Source organism: Vigna unguiculata, chromosome 5 (genome assembly GCF_037176805.1).
Source record: "Vigna unguiculata cultivar grain cowpea cultivar isolate G323 ecotype 2 chromosome 5, ASM3717680v1, whole genome shotgun sequence".
NCBI classification, from domain to species: domain Eukaryota; kingdom Viridiplantae; phylum Streptophyta; class Magnoliopsida; order Fabales; family Fabaceae; genus Vigna; species Vigna unguiculata.
Window position 1 is genome coordinate 30,463,804 of NC_140796.1, and position 17,934 is coordinate 30,481,737.

The 17,934-nt window shown below is 33.3% G+C and overlaps 1 protein-coding gene and 1 pseudogene across 1 annotated transcript; both read right to left on the reverse strand.

The window, feature by feature from the left end:
• Window positions 1-9,875: 9,875 nt before the first annotated feature.
• LOC146886357 (uncharacterized) lies at window positions 9,876-11,639 on the reverse strand (annotated as a pseudogene).
• A 3,153-nt stretch (window positions 11,640-14,792) lies between these two features.
• LOC146886358 (uncharacterized) lies at window positions 14,793-16,446 on the reverse strand. The gene is made up of 2 exons (XM_085673408.1): window positions 15,327-16,446; window positions 14,793-15,007 (listed from the first exon to the last, which is right to left on the reverse strand). The coding sequence occupies exons 1-2, from the start codon at window positions 16,429-16,431 to the stop codon at window positions 14,793-14,795; spliced, it is 1,320 nt and encodes a 439-aa protein (XP_085529534.1). The 5' UTR covers window positions 16,432-16,446.
• Window positions 16,447-17,934: the final 1,488 nt, after the last annotated feature.

Genomic DNA, 17,934 nt, shown 5'->3' on the forward strand with positions numbered 1-17,934 from the left:
ATTAATTAAGGAACTATATATATATATATATATATATATATATATATATATATATATATATATATATATATATATATTTCAATTTTTTATTTCTTCTAATTATTTGGTTTGTCATCAAACTCATTCGCATCTCCAATATATTTTTCATCTTATCATAACATTTATATGTAATTATGTTAAAATGATGTATTTCAATTAAAAAAAATTTGTGTCTCATATTTGAATATTTCTATTATTTTTAAATATTTTTATTTATTGTATATTTTTCTTTCACATGAGTATGTTTAATACTCTCAATTTAAGTGTTTAATAGCATAAACCTTTCATTTACTAGGTAATATAAAAAAAATTCTTTAATTATTTTTATTAATTTTTGTTTCATTTGAATAACTTTTTTGTTTCGCTAAAATAATTATTTCTCAATTATTGAGTATATTTGTTGATATTTGAAAAGTGTTCTTAGATGTCTAAGGTATTTTTCATCTTATCATACCTTTAATTATACATTTGTTGTCCTTTGTGCGATTTCTTCCAATAGTTTCTCAAATTGTTTCTGAGACACATTTGTTAATCTTTAAATATTTTTATTTGTTGTTTATTTTCATCATGTAGAATTCTATTTCAGTATATTTTATCTAATTATTTTTATTTTCTAACTCATTATATCAATTATACTGTAATTTTTTTACTATAATTGTATAAATAACTTTTATTTACTACAATATCAAAAAATTTAATATAATTTATCATGAATATTTTTTATCACCATCCAATATATATTGGAGTTCAAAAGATACAATATCCATGTTAAAATTTTATTATTATGTTTATTATTTGTTATTTGCATCATTTTGATTAAGTGATGTATTATCATTTTTATTAGTGTATAAAAAAAGAGATTCATTAGAATTAAAAAAATGAAGTAAACAAACATTTAAAATATATTTTAATTTGAATATTTGTTTTCCTTCAAATTTATTTAAAAATATTTTCAAATTTTATCAACTAGGTTTCATTAATGTTTGCAGTTTGCAAATTTAATAAATGTTTTAGTTCTCATAAAATTTTATTTTTGTATTCTAATCTAAAATGTAAACAATTATAATTTATTTCAAAGTATTTGATATCAAAGAAACAATCATGCTCCTAATATTGAATATTTAATAATATTATGTTTCCTTTACCATAATTTTTTATTATTTTATAAAAATTAATTAAAATTTATATTGAAGTAGTGAGGAAACGGGTACGGGTACGAGATTATACCTATTATCTGGTGAAGATGAGGATGAGATAAAACTTTGATACTGGTTGGATTTGGGTATAAGGATGTGGATAAATATTTTTTACGCGGATGAATATGGGATAGTGAAACCCGTCCCGTCCCACATCATTGTCATTCATGATACTCATACTTACATATATCTTCAAACATTTAATAGGGAGATATTTATTAAAATCGAGACGAATTCAAATGATGTCATAGAAAATAAATTTATTTATTATGCGTAATATGGACACATGGACTTAGTCTATAGTAATATAATTCATTTAGTATTAGATGAGTCAACTTAATCAATTTCTAAGACAATTAATTATTTTTAACTTTTGTTAATAAGTAAAAGTATCTCTGCAAATCCAACTAAATAAATATTCAAAATAAATTGTATTATATTTTTTTATTATAAAGTTTTTTTAACATGATTTCTATTATTTTATCTAATTAAATTATATTTTTAAAAGTTAGAACTTAATTTTTTTTTAAAATGGATATTAAATTAATATATCCGAAGAAAATTAGATACTGTTAAAGTAATTAAACTTCTTTTTATCTAAATAAGTCTCTGTTTTATTTAAAATTTACTGAAAGTCAATATAATCTCATTTATTAAATCAATGATAATGTAATGCGTAATATAAGTGATGTGCGTAATGTAAATATTTAATATAATTATCTGTTTATGAACTTATCGATAACTAAATGATAAATGTTTATAAAATAATAATTAAAAATGTTGAATAAAATAAATCATAATTGTTTCTAAAATAAACAACAAAAAGTTAAAACAAATAAAATGTATATATATATTAATTATATATATATATATATATATATTATATATATATATATATAATGATAAAATATATTAAAAAACAACCTGAAAAAGTAGAAAAAAAAGGTTTTCTAACAAAAATAAAATGTTATTTGATTTGATAAAACTAAAAACTTATATATCAAAAGTATTATCTTAAATTTAAAACAAAAATTTACAATGGTCTATTAATAAAATATAAATAATAAAAAATAAAGAAAATGTATTGTAACAATCCACTTTCCTTGTTCTCACATTCTTTCACTCTCATACAATATCTTTTCTTGTCATATTTAACATAATTTCCCACCCTCGTTCCTTTTTATTTTTATTTTTATTTATTTCTTCTACCACTTTATATAAAGGGTGCAAGAAAAAGGAGAGGATCCACAACATAGAAAAAAGTCAAACCAGATTATACAAAAAATACATAGAAAAGTAAGAAAAGAAGAAAGAAAGGATGAAGGATGTAAACCTTTGTTAGCACTCCATTTTATGTTGTTTTTTTTTTTTAGTTTAAATAAATATGTGTTTATGTTTAATGAAATAGTTTTTGTTGGTTGTTTAGAAAAATTGAGTTTTCATAAAAATGTGATAAAAAAAGGTGGTTTTAGTAGTCTTTTGTTGAAAATAATTTTGCTCTTTTAAAAATGTCCCCTTTTAATAAAACTTAGTTTTTGCCAGGAGGCTCTCCCTTTTTTTTTTAATCCTAGTTTTAAACCCTTAATCTAACTTTCTTCTTATTGCAGATATGCCATTAGTCAAAACGCAACATTGAACTAAAAATGTCACAACTCCTATTGAGACGCGGACGAGTGTTGTTGACATTATGGAGAGCTCCAACGCATGCCAACCCTTGATGCTGGGATCTTATGTGCGAAAGCTGATTTGAGAAGAGAGAATGAAGTTGATTCGCGTGAGATGGAGGCTCGAGATCTAGAATCTGATGTGCGAGTTTTTGATCCAAGGGAGAACAAACCTGAGTCATGATCAAGGTTGATGGGCGAGGAGATCAGGGCAGATTTGTGATGAACGAACAGGGAGAATTCAAGGTTGATCCAAGGCACCACGAAGAGGGTTCATTGTCGCATTTCTGGTTCTGATCAAGGAATTGGGTTAGGCATTTTATGATTTTCTTTTCTGATTTTTCGCAAGGGTTTAAAAGGGAGCAGATTAGGTTTTTGTGAGAGAGCCCTGCGAGTGCGCGAGAGAGGAATGTGTGAGAGCTAGGGTTCAATGTTGTTGTGAGCGAGAGTTGAGAGTCATTGTATAGGGGTTACTCACATTCCGACAAGCACAAAATGGCCGGCGAGATTGAGTCTTCCTGGTGTGCGAGTAGCTATACTTGGATCAACCACGAGTACAAAGTGGTCGGAGATGACCTGAGTTAGATTCCTTGCACCATTTAAATTTCTAACACTCTCTTTATCTCTTGTAAACCTTTGATTCCGATTCTGCAATGAAATCCATTTACACTTTGTTGTTTAGTTCCGTTCAAAGTTCCAATTCTCATTTTCAGCTTGTGCATTTGTTTATTTATTGTTCACTCACAATGTTATGATTTTTGCCTTTAAATTCTGCAGCGCTTTCTAGTCTTAATTTCAGTTTGTGATGTTTAATCAGTGAGTTGAGATTGGATTCAATATCTGCACACAGTTAGGTTTTCTCTTGGGAACCAAGTGACCACAAAGTGGACACAAATCACCGAGATGTCTTCTCGAGTATAGATGAGCTCATGAGAAAATCACTATGCTTGCTTTTAGTTTAATTCCTTTATTAATTAAATTCTGTCAAAACCTTTACTTTGACAGTTTAATCCCTCATTCTCTCTCTCTTTTAGGATAGTTTTGGAAGATTGCATGATAGAGAAAAGGAGTTTCCAAAGCCAAACATAGTTACCATTTGGCTTCAGAGATGCATTAGAGTTACCCTGTGAAAAACAGCCAAGCCCTTGGAGGTTTAAGCTTTTGTCATCTTCATTATTATTCATTGAAGCAGAAAATAAAATCATGTTTGTGAGAACTACAAGTAGTAAAATCATGATTAGTCCAACACAAGTAAACAACATAACTCGTGAAGGAAAAAAAAAATTAGAACTTTTGTAATACTAATTTTGACTTGTTTAATGTTTTAGTTTCTTTTATGAAATTTGAAACTTACTAATGATGTTGTATGTTGTGATGTTTAAAGATTAACAATATCATTAATGAGTAATGAATAAGTTTTATATATTGTATAATTCATTTTTAAATTTTATATATTTTTATCTAATGAAGTTGTTTATTTTATAATGCAACATATTTAAAACATATTAAGTTTTTAATTTAAGGTTTAAAACGATACAATCAAGGTATATTCCGCCGATTGATAAATTTTTATATTATAGTTATACTTATAAAAAGGATTTTCTTTGTTAATATATATAAATTTATTCCAATTTTAAACAATATTTTTTTCTAAATTAAAATAATTATTTTATTAATTTTACTCTCTTAAATAATATTTTTTAAATTTAGTCTTCTTTATTTGCTTTTTAATTTTTTTTAAATAAAATAACTATTTTTAATAAAATTACGTAAAATATCAAAAATAAAGTTGACCACAAGTTCAAAATTTAAGCGGTTCATATTTCTTTGTTCTATTTTTGAAAATTAATATATTTGGTCTTTATTTTCATTCAGTTTTGTTATTTTAGTTTTAATATTGTTTTTTTTTTCAATTAGGTCTAAATTTTCATCAATTTTGTTCAATTTAGTCTTTTTTTCTAACACCATATGAATAGTTAATGATAATGAACCGTGGCTATCATGTGTCATTTTGCGGTTTTTTTAATTTTTTAAATTTTTAAAAAATGTTCACATGTCAATGTTTTATATTCAATTTGATCCCTATATTTGTTATTTTTGTTCAATTTAGTCCTATTTTTTTTTAAATTAAACAATTTTGTCTCACTTTAGATTGAGATCAAATTTAATTTTTATGTAAATAGGGTTACAATTAGGTTTGAATTAGAACTAAAAATGGGAAAATGATAAGGATGAGGACTAATTTGAAAAGTTTAAATCTATGGTGTTAATTATCATCCTTAAAATTTTCGTTCTCATTTTAAACTAATTATAATCTTAAACAAAAAAATTTAATAAATTTGTGAATTTTAATAAAAATATCATTACAAGTTTTAAATGAAAATTAAATTTGCTATCAATTTCGAGAGGAAAAAAATTGTTCAATTTTAGATAAAATTGAGACTAAATTGAAAAAAAATAACGAATATCGAAACTAAATTGAATATAAAATATTAACTATGACACGTGACACGCAGCTCAATTGATACGTGGACATTTTTTTAAAAATTAAAAAAAAAAATAAAAACAAAAAAATCACGAAGTGACACATGACCATTACTGTTCATTACCGTTATTTATTTAAACGGTGTTAGTAAAAATGGACCAAATTGAAGGAAATTATGACCTGATTGAAAAAAAAAACAATATTGGGTCTAAAATAATAAAACTAAACCAAAATAGGGATCAAATATGTATTTTAACTAGAGCTGTCAAAATGGACCGCCCAGCCCGACCCAACCCAATCTGGCCCACCATGGATTGGTCACTTAGTGGGCCAACCAAACCCGGCTCACTTATTAGCGAGCCGAAAAAATTTGAACCCGGCCTGGCCCATCACGGGTTGGTGGGTTAAATGGGTTGACTCACTAGCCCACTTAATTAAAAAAAATATAATTTTTTTTCTTAAGTCGGAAATTATATTTCGAATTAAAATTTAAATAAACTTGAATACAATCTAAATATAATCCAATCGATGTTAAACTCCAATACAAACCAAAATAAATAAATAAAAATACAAATTACTATCCAAAATTAAAGCATTCTTGTGACTTACCCAATCTTTTATTGAATGCAATACTTTTTTCAGCAAACTAATTATACTTTTTTCAATAATTATACTTTTGTTACTTGAAACTAGGTTTCCATTTGTCAACCCACCAATGTGTTTGGTTAAAAACACAACCCAACATTGTAAAGTCCAACATAATGTGTGTCACCACGCGAGTTGGTGGGCCAACCCAGCCCACCACGGGTTCAACCCGGGTGAGACGGGTCAAAAATTGACCCTACTGAAATTTGTAAAAAAATTTCAACCCAACTCGGCCCGAACCCGTGGTGGGCCGAGTTGGCCCATGGGTTCTGACCCACTTTGACGACTCTAATTTTTAACCTAATAACTACTTTTGAACTTGTAAGATTTTATTATTTGGTTAGTATGTGTTGTTGATATATGGTGTGGAAGGGTGTAGAGGAATGCATCTTGATGGGTTGTTGTGAGACTGACATGTGTAGTGTAGAGTGATTGTAAGGAGTGATTCATGGAGGATTATGTGGTGTTATTTGTAAGGCCCAATTATTTTTCTGCCTTTTATTTTAAGGGTTGCCCCAATCGATTGGGCCTAAAGGCTGGCCCAAAAGGAGATTCAGACCTAATCTACCCTAGTCTCACCTCTTTCACTTCACTCTGCAGAAAACACAGCCGTCAAGCTCTCTCTACTCTCTCCAAGAGCTCTGCTAGGGTTTAACCCCAATCCAGATCCAGTGAGCCCAGCTTCGTCTCCTTGATTCGTTAAAGTATTCTACAACTCCCTCATTCCCTTTCCGTCCGTATGCTTGTGTTCCTAGCTAGGATTTCATGGTGAACCACTCTGAAAACTCGCTCCGCTTTTCTGTTCCAGCTTGTGCGTTTGTCCCGAAAATTGTCGCGTCCCCGCTATTGGAGTCGAACCCTCCCTCTAGCTATTTCCAGGTAAGGGAAGCTAGACCTTACCATATTTTCAGTAGAATATGCTTATTTGATGAGTATATGATGATTGAATGGCCTGTGTGAGAATATAATCGGTTGAAAATGCCTGTTGAACTGTTTGGATGAGGGTGGGTGACTGTTACTCGAGAGAACTGTGGTGAGCACTGGTCTTCTCGCCCAAGCGAGCCTGCCTCGCCTAGGCGAGATTAATAGGGGCTCGCCCAGGTTTCCCTACGCGAACGGTCGCTCAGGCGACTTGGCTTCATTTTGAGCGAGGTACAATCTCGCTTAGGTGAGAAGAGTCTCGCCTGAGCGAGACATCGCAGAACCCACTGTCCTCTTGTCGCGCCCTCGCCTAGGCAAGAAGGGTTTCACTTGAGCGAGAGGGTCTCTCTCGCCTGAGCGAGACCTGTTAGCTTGAGCGAGGTTACGGGCGGGTTTTGATGCTATTGTTGAATGGCTCACTGATGTGTGGCTTGCTTGTCTGATCTAAATGCTTTACTAGAAGGGTTTGCGGGATGATGCCATGATTAATATATGAGGTTGAGATGGAAATGGTATGTTGTTGTATGTTGTATGGATTGGAAAGCATGAGTTGCATGATGGGATTGTTATACATGATGATTAGTATTATGGGAACTTCTGATTGGTTGGTGAAACATGTATAAAGTGTGAGTAGGGCGTAATTCCATGACTCTTGTAGTGAGAGCTCTTGGTGGCGTGTCATATGTTGGACGTAATCTCATGGGACTTCCTAATGGGATTCACTAGTGGTGCCTCACCTATTGGACTTAATTCCATGAACCTCGTGGTGAGAGTTCATGGTGGTGCCTCAACATAAGGACGTAATTCCATGTGAGTATCGTGGTGGTGCCTCAAGGCCAGGACGTAATTCCACGAAGGCCACGTGGTGGTGCCTCTTGTAAGGGTATAATTCTGCGAAGGCCTCGTGGTGACGCCTCATTGCTAGGACATAATTCCACTGCCACATGGTGGTGCCTCATTATGCGTATCCGGATAGTCAAGTCTTGGGGTCTTAAATGATTTTGGTAATCCACGTGTGAATGTCTGTTATTCATGTTTGACCTGAGATTGCATGTTGACTGTTGTGATATAAGATTTCTTTACACTAGCTTACCCTGTTGCTTGTTTGGTTGTCTTGTATGTGGCTCTTCTCTTATTGCGATGATCATCAATTCTATTGATGGGAGCAGATAGGAGAACATCTGGCAGTGGTAATGATGATAGGAATGATACAGCTTGATGGACTGGACGGGTATTGGGCCCACTATGGAGCCCATCGCTGAAAAATCTATTTGCTATGTTTTTTTTCTTATCTGTACAAGACTTAGTACTATTAGTTCACTAGTGTATTTTGTTTTAGGTCGTGTGGGGCCTTTTTTATGTTTTATGGATATGTTGGGGTATGGAGTATTTCATATCCCAAATCTTCGTACCCTCTGAATATTATGTATGTGGCGTTTTTATTAAATGGACTTTACCTATTTATTTGGGACGTTACATTATTTGTCGGTCCACTTAAGTTTTTTTGGCACATCCAAAGATTGGATGATACGACAAAATCATACAAACAAATTTTTAAAGTTAAATTGAGAAATTAAATGATGACTCATTAAGTAATTATCCCGTCAAATATTATGTTTCTAACTAAGTTATATTATAATTTAATACTTTAGTTTTCGACATTTTTTTTATTTGTATTCTATCACATTTTTTTTAAATTTTTATTTATCAATGTGTTAACTTATGTAATCTATATCATTTATGTAGTTTATCAGTGGTTAGAATAAAAAAATAAAAAAAGTTATGCATTTTACAATTTAAATAAGAGTATTCAAGATATAAATAAATCTTAGCAATTTAATAATTTTTTACTTATGATGATTAGAAAATAAAGACTTTTTTATTTAAAAACTTCCACTAGGTAGAATTTAAGTTAATTTTGTCATAAAGTAAATTAAAAATTTATTAATAAAGGAAGAATGTTACATGCAAGAATATATTGTCTTAAAACATATACTTTTATTTAAATAAATAATATTTTTTTTTCAATTTTATTGTTTCCGTAGACAAATGATCTCCTAAACATAAATAGCTAGCTTGTTTAAGCTTGGTTGACAAAATAGAAAATGAAAAATGAAAAATGGAAAATGGATTTAATGTTACAAGCTAACCCGCATTAATGATAATATGTTTGGTCTCCTGTATAGTTATTCATTCCGTATGCAATACATGATTTATAAGCTTGAACTTTGTGAACTAATAACAAAATAAATACATCGGTGAAGTGGTAACAATTAAAAATCATGTTGTTTGGAGAGGAAATGATGGCTTCTTCTTGTCTCCATTGAAGCTTGCATGAAGAATGGAGGCTTCATGGATGGTGTCGGATGCGAAAGCATGATGGAAAGAAGCTTAAGGTGTTTGGTTTGGTGTAGGTGAAAGGATTCTTAAGAGAGGTGAGGCTAACTCCTAAGGAAGAAGACTAGAGTAAACTAAGAGTTTACTCTAAGGTGAGCTCAAAAGAGATTTGTGCACAAATTTAGGCAGCAATTCATTACTCAATTTCAAGCTGAAAAATACATCTCCTAAGCCTTCTATTTATAGGCTAAAATGATACCAAGGAGTCTCAAAAAAGTGGAGGGAAAAAGGAGTCTAGAAAGTTGAATTTTGGAGCCAAAACGGAGCATGTGGAAGGTGTGACTTGCCACCTAAGCAAGTCACACTTGTCTTGCCATGGGAAGCTAACTCTCATCCTTGGAGAGCAAGTTTGAGAAGCTTCTAGGCTTTTCTACAGTAAACACACTACTCTTGGCCCATTTGGCCCAATTCCCCTTTTTGGTCCAAAATTACTTCTAAAGCCCAATTTCTTCTAAGGCCCAATACATGGCCCAAATAAAACCCTATTCTACTAGGCCCAAAATACAAAGCCCAAAATAAAATCCTAATCTAGTATTTAAACAATGTTGGCCCAAAAGATAAAAGCTTGGGCCTTGTCAACAGTTGAGGACCACTCTTCTTGTCTGCATTTGGCCAAGGCTGGCGTTTGTCATCATCCCCTCCTTCTTGCCAAGGATCTGTCCTCAGATCTACATGTTTCTTCATGACAACAGCCTTTATTATTGTTATTCTTGTGTCTTCCTCCTCCAGGATCAAAGACCATCCTACAACAAACACCAAACAACAAAATGAATGTTATACTAGTAAACATCCAAATAATGTGACTCCCAATGTTCATACACCTTGTATCAAATGAATGATAAAGGTATTTGGTTTTAGGAGCTTTTTCATCTTGCTTCTTATTTTCCTTATGTTGAATCCATATAATTTTGTAAATATTTCCTTTTTCAACACAAGGTTTATTTTGGTCTTGCTTTTCTCGTTTAGAGGAAGAAGTAAGCCTGACCTTATTTTCACACATGTCTTTGCCCCTTAGAATGATGATTTTTTTGCTAGGGCACTCAAAAGTCTTGTGTTTTCTACCTAAATAATTGGAACTTGTTGTTTCACTAATATGCATGTAGGTAGAATTTTCTTTTTCTTTCTTTATTTTATTTTTCATTTGCATTTTATCTTCTACTACTTGAGATGGTGATAGAGGATACAAGACAAACTTTCTATCCTTGTGAGTGAAGGTGATTTCATTGGTAAGACCATTGAGTATGGTTTTCTTGTCAAATTGCCAAGGTCTTCCTAATAAAACATGACAAGCTTCCATAGGTACTACATCACATAACACACTATCTTCATATTTCCCTATGGATAACTTGACCTTCACTTGATGTTGGACTGTCAAATCCCCACTTTCATTAAGCCAATGCAGTTTGTAAGGTTTTGGATGGGGAATGATAGTCAAAGCCAACTTATCAACCAACCTTGTACTACAACAGTTGCAACATGAACCACTATCAATAATGAGAGAACAAGTGTTTTCTAAAATTTTACATCTTGTATGAAAGATGTTCTCTCTTTGTGTTGGCTCTTTTGGAATGGGTTGGTTGCTAAGAAGTCTTCTAATCATTAGAAGGTCTCCTTCACAAGGATAGGCAATTTCCTTAGACTCATCATTAGACTCCTCACTAGAAGTCTCACTCTCACTTTCTTGCTCATCTTGGCTACTATAGTGGTCAACACCCCTTAAGATCATGGTCTTTTTGGTGGGGCATTGAGATGCAACATGACCTCTACCAAGACACTTGAAACATTTGATTTCACTAGTGCGAGTGTGTGAAGATGTGCCTTCCCTTGGTTTCTCCTTTTCCTTGAAACTTTTGGAGGGTTCCTCTTTGACTTGCTTACCCTCCCTCTTGAATTCTTTCTTGGTATAAGAGTTAGAGTAGTCATTTCGAAAATTTTTCCTTAGAATTTGTTGCTCTCCCTTTATGCAAAGTTGAACCAAGTCATTTAAGTCTTGGTAGGGCAACAATTCTACTCTATATCTTATCTCAAGACTTAAGCCACTAAGAAACCTTGCAATGGTGGTATCCTCGGACTCCCTAATCCCAGCCCTCATCATATATAACTCCATCTTTTGTCTATATTCTTCCACTTTCATTTTATTTTGATGGAGTCTTTGGAGCTTATCCATTAGCTTTCTATGATAGTAGGAGGGAATATGTCTTCTCCTAAGGGCTCCTTTGAGGTCATTCCAATATTTGACCTCGGGACTTTGATTGATTCTCCTATCTCTTTCGAGGCAGTCCACCAATACATAGCATTTCCCTGGAAGCTAAGGGTAGCTAAGGGTACTTTCCTCTCCTCACTTATTTGATGGCAAGCAAAGAGTTGCTCAACCTTCATTTCCCAATCAAGATAAGCTTCAACATCATCTTTCCCATAAAAGTGAGGGAATTCTATTCTAATGGCTCTTGGTTCCCTAGGCTCTCTTCTTTCTCTTCTCAGAGGAGAAGGAGGCTGATAGAAGTTGTCAACTAGTCTACTATCTTCTTCATAGTGTGTGACTAGTGTTGGAGTGTGGGAGTACAAATGTTGACTCCTATTACTCATCCTCTCATGCAACCTTTCCATATTTCTTGTTCCCCTCCTCTCTTTATCTAAAAGTTGATGAAACCTATCTCTTTCTTGCTTTTCCCTTTCCCTTGCAATTATTTCATCTTCCTTCCAACGTAGTAGTGCTCTCAAATCAAAGACAATTTGTTTCAAACTTATTTCTTCTACATTTGAAGCACTTATACATTGAGAAGGAGGTTGAGACATTTTTTCTTTTTTTTTAGAATACTTTGGTCTTTAAAAGAAAATTTCAAAGAAGAAGTAGATAGCAAAAGCTTTTAGTTCTTCTCCAGGAAAGAGAGGTGAATCACTTGGATTGCTTACATACCAAGTCTTTCCTAGCCAAGGGAACTTGAAACTTTTGTACAAAACTTCTTAAATGAAATTAATTCAAAGACTAAGTTGACACACACTAAACTATCAAACAAGAAAATTAAAAACAAGAAAGATTATAAGCTATATGCGGCGTAAGTTTTGGTAGAAGTAGAAGGCACTTGGAACCTTCAAACTTCACCACTAAAAGCGCTTCACTAATGTATAGAAGAGGTTCTAGTTAAGAGATGAGATTGAGTACCTAAGACTCCCCCAAGACACCTAACTAGGCCATGAACACAAGAAGGAAAGCATTACAATTTTACAACTCAATTTGAATACAATCAAAGTGCACAAAATGTAAAAGGTCTTCTTGGCTTTGTCTTCTTGGCTTGGTCCTCACAAGTGTTTCACTCTTGCACTTCCTCTTGATCTCACCAAAGAAGATTCTCTTTCGGGACTAGGTACTCCACCTCCTAGGATGCTACCTTAGGAAAATTAGATCATCTCCAAAAAGAAGTATGCACCAAATATAGAAACCAAACCAAAAGAGGTCAAGAAATAAAGCAAGAAAAGCACAAAATTATAATTGCTAAACCAAAAGTGAATAATGCCATGACAAACTCAAAGGATTACCAAAGAAATGAAAAACTAGAAATAAGGTAAAGAAACAAGATAAGCACTCAAATGAATTACCTAATGAATGACACTAGAATGGATGAAAAACAACCAAAATAAGCTAGAAAACTGCACTTAAATTTGATTTTTCACTCACTGCCAGTCCAAAAACGTGAATTCAGGCCTCTGCTTCAGCTATTTTTCATTTTTTCATTTCTCAACATTTTTCAATGATTCTTTATTTCACTTTTTTGTCTAAGTCTTAGCTAAAAGAGGCAAAAAATAGATTTGGATTTGCACCGGCCAATTTTTTATGATAAATCAAATACAAACAGTGTGCAGTCAGACAGAAACTGGAACAGCAGTAAAATGCAACAAAATAATGCTCTCAAACTCAAGTGATGGTAGTGATTCTAGTGTACTTCTTTTGCCACTTTCTTTTGATCTTTTCTTTTGATTCTTTTTGGCACTTGATTTTATTCTTTTTGTGCTCTTTTTCTTTCTTTTTATAGCTCTTACATCAACTAGTTTCCACCACAAAACAGAATCACCACCACACTATGCTTGATCATTTGCATTTTAATGGAAACAAAAAGCAAAAAGGAGAAGGAAACTTAAAGGAACCAAAAGAAGATCATGAAAAACAATGGAAATTGACTCTAAGACATTGCTAAGATCTAAATAGCAATCTGAACTCAAAAACAGAAATGAAAAAGCACCAAAGCACAATTAATTGAAAGGAAATTTAGTGTGATTTATGGTGATATTAAGCAAGCACAAGGAAAATTCCTACTGGACATTAAGATAACTAAGGTTATCTAGATGTGAAGGTTCATTTCCAAGGCTCAAAGAGAGAAGAGAGTGTTAATTTTTAAGGATTAAAACTGCACTCAAATCTGAAACAGAATTCAACAGCACATCACCAACAAATTCAAAGAAAATTAAAAGCTAAACAAGGAATTAATGACATATATGGACTAAACATGACTCTAGACAAAACATATGGATCTTAAAATCAAAATAAACTCAAGAACAAGAGAATGAACTAAACAAAAAAACAACAAATACTCAATTAAAATGAAAAGTAAACGGTAGAAACCAAATAGAACACCTAAAGCACACAAGGATGGTTCAAGATGAAGCAAATGAAGATGAACCAAAGTAAAAAGACATTAATACTCAAAATAAAATGAACAAAAACAGCAAGACAAGTAGAAAAAGTGATGAACAACACGAAATTGAAAGAAAAATGGAGAAGAAGCCCTTAATTCACTAAAACCAAGGCTCACGATACCACATGATGGCTTCTTCTTGTCTCCATTGAAGCTTGCATGAAGAATGGAGGCTCCATGGATGGTGTTAGATGCGGAAGCATGAAGGAAAGAAGCTTAAGGTATTTGGTTCGGTGTAGGTGAAAGGATTCTTAAGAGAGATGAGGCCAACTCCTAAGGAAGAAGACTAGAGTAAACTAGAGAAGAGTTTACTCTAAGGTGAGCTCAAAAGAGATTTGTGCACAAATTTGGGCAGCAATTGATTACTCAATTTCAAGCTGAAAAATACATCTCCTAAGTCTTCTATTTATAGGATAAAATGAGACCAAGGAGTCTCCAAAAAGTGGAGGGAAAAAGGAGTTTAGAAAGTTGAATTTTAGAGCCAAAAAGGAGCATGTGGAAGGTGTGACCTGCCACCTAAGCAAGTCACACTTGTCTTGCCATGGGAAGCTAACTCTTATCCTTGGAGAGCAAGTTTGAGAAGCTTCTAGGCTTTTCTAGAGTAGACACACTACTCTTGGCCCATTTGGCCCAATTCCCCTTTTTGGTCCAAAATTACTTCTAAAGCCCAATTTCTTCTAAGGCCCAATACATGGCCCAAATAAAACCCTATTCTACTAGGCCCAAAATACAAAGCCCAAAATAAAATCCTAATCTAGTATTTAAACAATGTTGGCCCAAAAGATAAAAGCTTGGGCCTTGTCAACAGTTGAGGACCACTCTTCTTGTCTGCATTTGGCCAAGGCTGGCGTTTGTCATCATCCCCTCCTTCTTGCGAAGGATCTGTCCTCAGATCTACATGTTTCTTCATGACAACAGCCTTTATTATTGTTATTCTTGTGTCTTCCTCCTCCAGGATCAAAGACCATCCTACAACAAACACCAAACAACAAAATGAATGTTATACTAGTAAACATCCAAATAATGTGACTCCCAATGTTCATACACCTTGTATCAAATGAATGATAAAGGTATTTGGTTTTAGGAGCTTTTTCATCTTGCTTCTTATTTTCCTTATGTTGAATCCATATAATTTTGTAAATATTTCCTTTTTCAACACAAGGTTTATTTTGGTCTTGCTTTTCTCGTTTAGAGGAAGAAGTAAGCCTGACCTTATTTTCACACATGTCTTTGCCCCTTAGAATGATGATTTTTTTGCTAGGGCACTCAAAAGTCTTGTGTTTTCTACCTAAATAATTGGAACTTGTTGTTTCACTAATATGCATGTAGGTAGAATTTTCTTTTTCTTTCTTTATTTTATTTTTCATTTGCATTTTATCTTCTACTACTTGAGATGGTGATAGAGGATACAAGACAAACTTTCTATCCTTGTGAGTGAAGGTGATTTCATTGGTAAGACCATTGAGTATGGTTTTCTTGTCAAATTGCCAAGGTCTTCCTAATAAAACATGACAAGCTTCCATAGGTACTACATCACATAACACACTATCTTCATATTTCCCTATGGATAACTTGACCTTCACTTGATGTTGGACTGTCAAATCCCCACTTTCATTAAGCCAATGCAGTTTGTAAGGTTTTGGATGGGGAATGATAGTCAAAGCCAACTTATCAACCAACCTTGTACTACAACAGTTGCAACATGAACCACTATCAATAATGAGAGAACAAGTGTTTTCTAAAATTTTACATCTTGTATGAAAGATGTTCTCTCTTTGTGTTGGCTCTTTTGGAATGGGTTGGTTGCTAAGAAGTCTTCTAATCATTAGAAGGTCTCCTTCACAAGGATAGGCAATTTCCTTAGACTCATCATTAGACTCCTCACTAGAAGTCTCACTCTCACTTTCTTGCTCATCTTGGCTACTATAGTGGTCAACACCCCTTAAGATCATGGTCTTTTTGGTGGGGCATTGAGATGCAACATGACCTCTACCAAGACACTTGAAACATTTGATTTCACTAGTGCGAGTGTGTGAAGATGTGCCTTCCCTTGGTTTCTCCTTTTCCTTGAAACTTTTGGAGGGTTCCTCTTTGACTTGCTTACCCTCCCTCTTGAATTCTTTCTTGGTATAAGAGTTAGAGTAGTCATTTCGAAAATTTTTCCTTAGAATTTGTTGCTCTCCCTTTATGCAAAGTTGAACCAAGTCATTTAAGTCTTGGTAGGGCAACAATTCTACTCTATATCTTATCTCAAGACTTAAGCCACTAAGAAACCTTGCAATGGTGGTATCCTCGGACTCCCTAATCCCAGCCCTCATCATATATAACTCCATCTTTTGTCTATATTCTTCCACTTTCATTTTATTTTGATGGAGTCTTTGGAGCTTATCCATTAGCTTTCTATGATAGTAGGAGGGAATATGTCTTCTCCTAAGGGCTCCTTTGAGGTCATTCCAATATTTGACCTCGGGACTTTGATTGATTCTCCTATCTCTTTCGAGGCAGTCCACCAATACATAGCATTTCCCTGGAAGCTAAGGGTAGCTAAGGGTACTTTCCTCTCCTCACTTATTTGATGGCAAGCAAAGAGTTGCTCAACCTTCATTTCCCAATCAAGATAAGCTTCAACATCATCTTTCCCATAAAAGTGAGGGAATTCTATTCTAATGGCTCTTGGTTCCCTAGGCTCTCTTCTTTCTCTTCTCAGAGGAGAAGGAGGCTGATAGAAGTTGTCAACTAGTCTACTATCTTCTTCATAGTGTGTGACTAGTGTTGGAGTGTGGGAGTACAAATGTTGACTCCTATTACTCATCCTCTCATGCAACCTTTCCATATTTCTTGTTCCCCTCCTCTCTTTATCTAAAAGTTGATGAAACCTATCTCTTTCTTGCTTTTCCCTTTCCCTTGCAATTATTTCATCTTCCTTCCAACGTAGTAGTGCTCTCAAATCAAAGACAATTTGTTTCAAACTTATTTCTTCTACATTTGAAGCACTTATACATTGAGAAGGAGGTTGAGACATTTTTTCTTTTTTTTTAGAATACTTTGGTCTTTAAAAGAAAATTTCAAAGAAGAAGTAGATAGCAAAAGCTTTTAGTTCTTCTCCAGGAAAGAGAGGTGAATCACTTGGATTGCTTACATACCAAGTCTTTCCTAGCCAAGGGAACTTGAAACTTTTGTACAAAACTTCTTAAATGAAATTAATTCAAAGACTAAGTTGACACACACTAAACTATCAAACAAGAAAATTAAAAACAAGAAAGATTATAAGCTATATGCGGCGTAAGTTTTGGTAGAAGTAGAAGGCACTTGGAACCTTCAAACTTCACCACTAAAAGCGCTTCACTAATGTATAGAAGAGGTTCTAGTTAAGAGATGAGATTGAGTACCTAAGACTCCCCCAAGACACCTAACTAGGCCATGAACACAAGAAGGAAAGCATTACAATTTTACAACTCAATTTGAATACAATCAAAGTGCACAAAATGTAAAAGGTCTTCTTGGCTTTGTCTTCTTGGCTTGGTCCTCACAAGTGTTTCACTCTTGCACTTCCTCTTGATCTCACCAAAGAAGATTCTCTTTCGGGACTAGGTACTCCACCTCCTAGGATGCTACCTTAGGAAAATTAGATCATCTCCAAAAAGAAGTATGCACCAAATATAGAAACCAAACCAAAAGAGGTCAAGAAATAAAGCAAGAAAAGCACAAAATTATAATTGCTAAACCAAAAGTGAATAATGCCATGACAAACTCAAAGGATTACCAAAGAAATGAAAAACTAGAAATAAGGTAAAGAAACAAGATAAGCACTCAAATGAATTACCTAATGAATGACACTAGAATGGATGAAAAACAACCAAAATAAGCTAGAAAACTGCACTTAAATTTGATTTTTC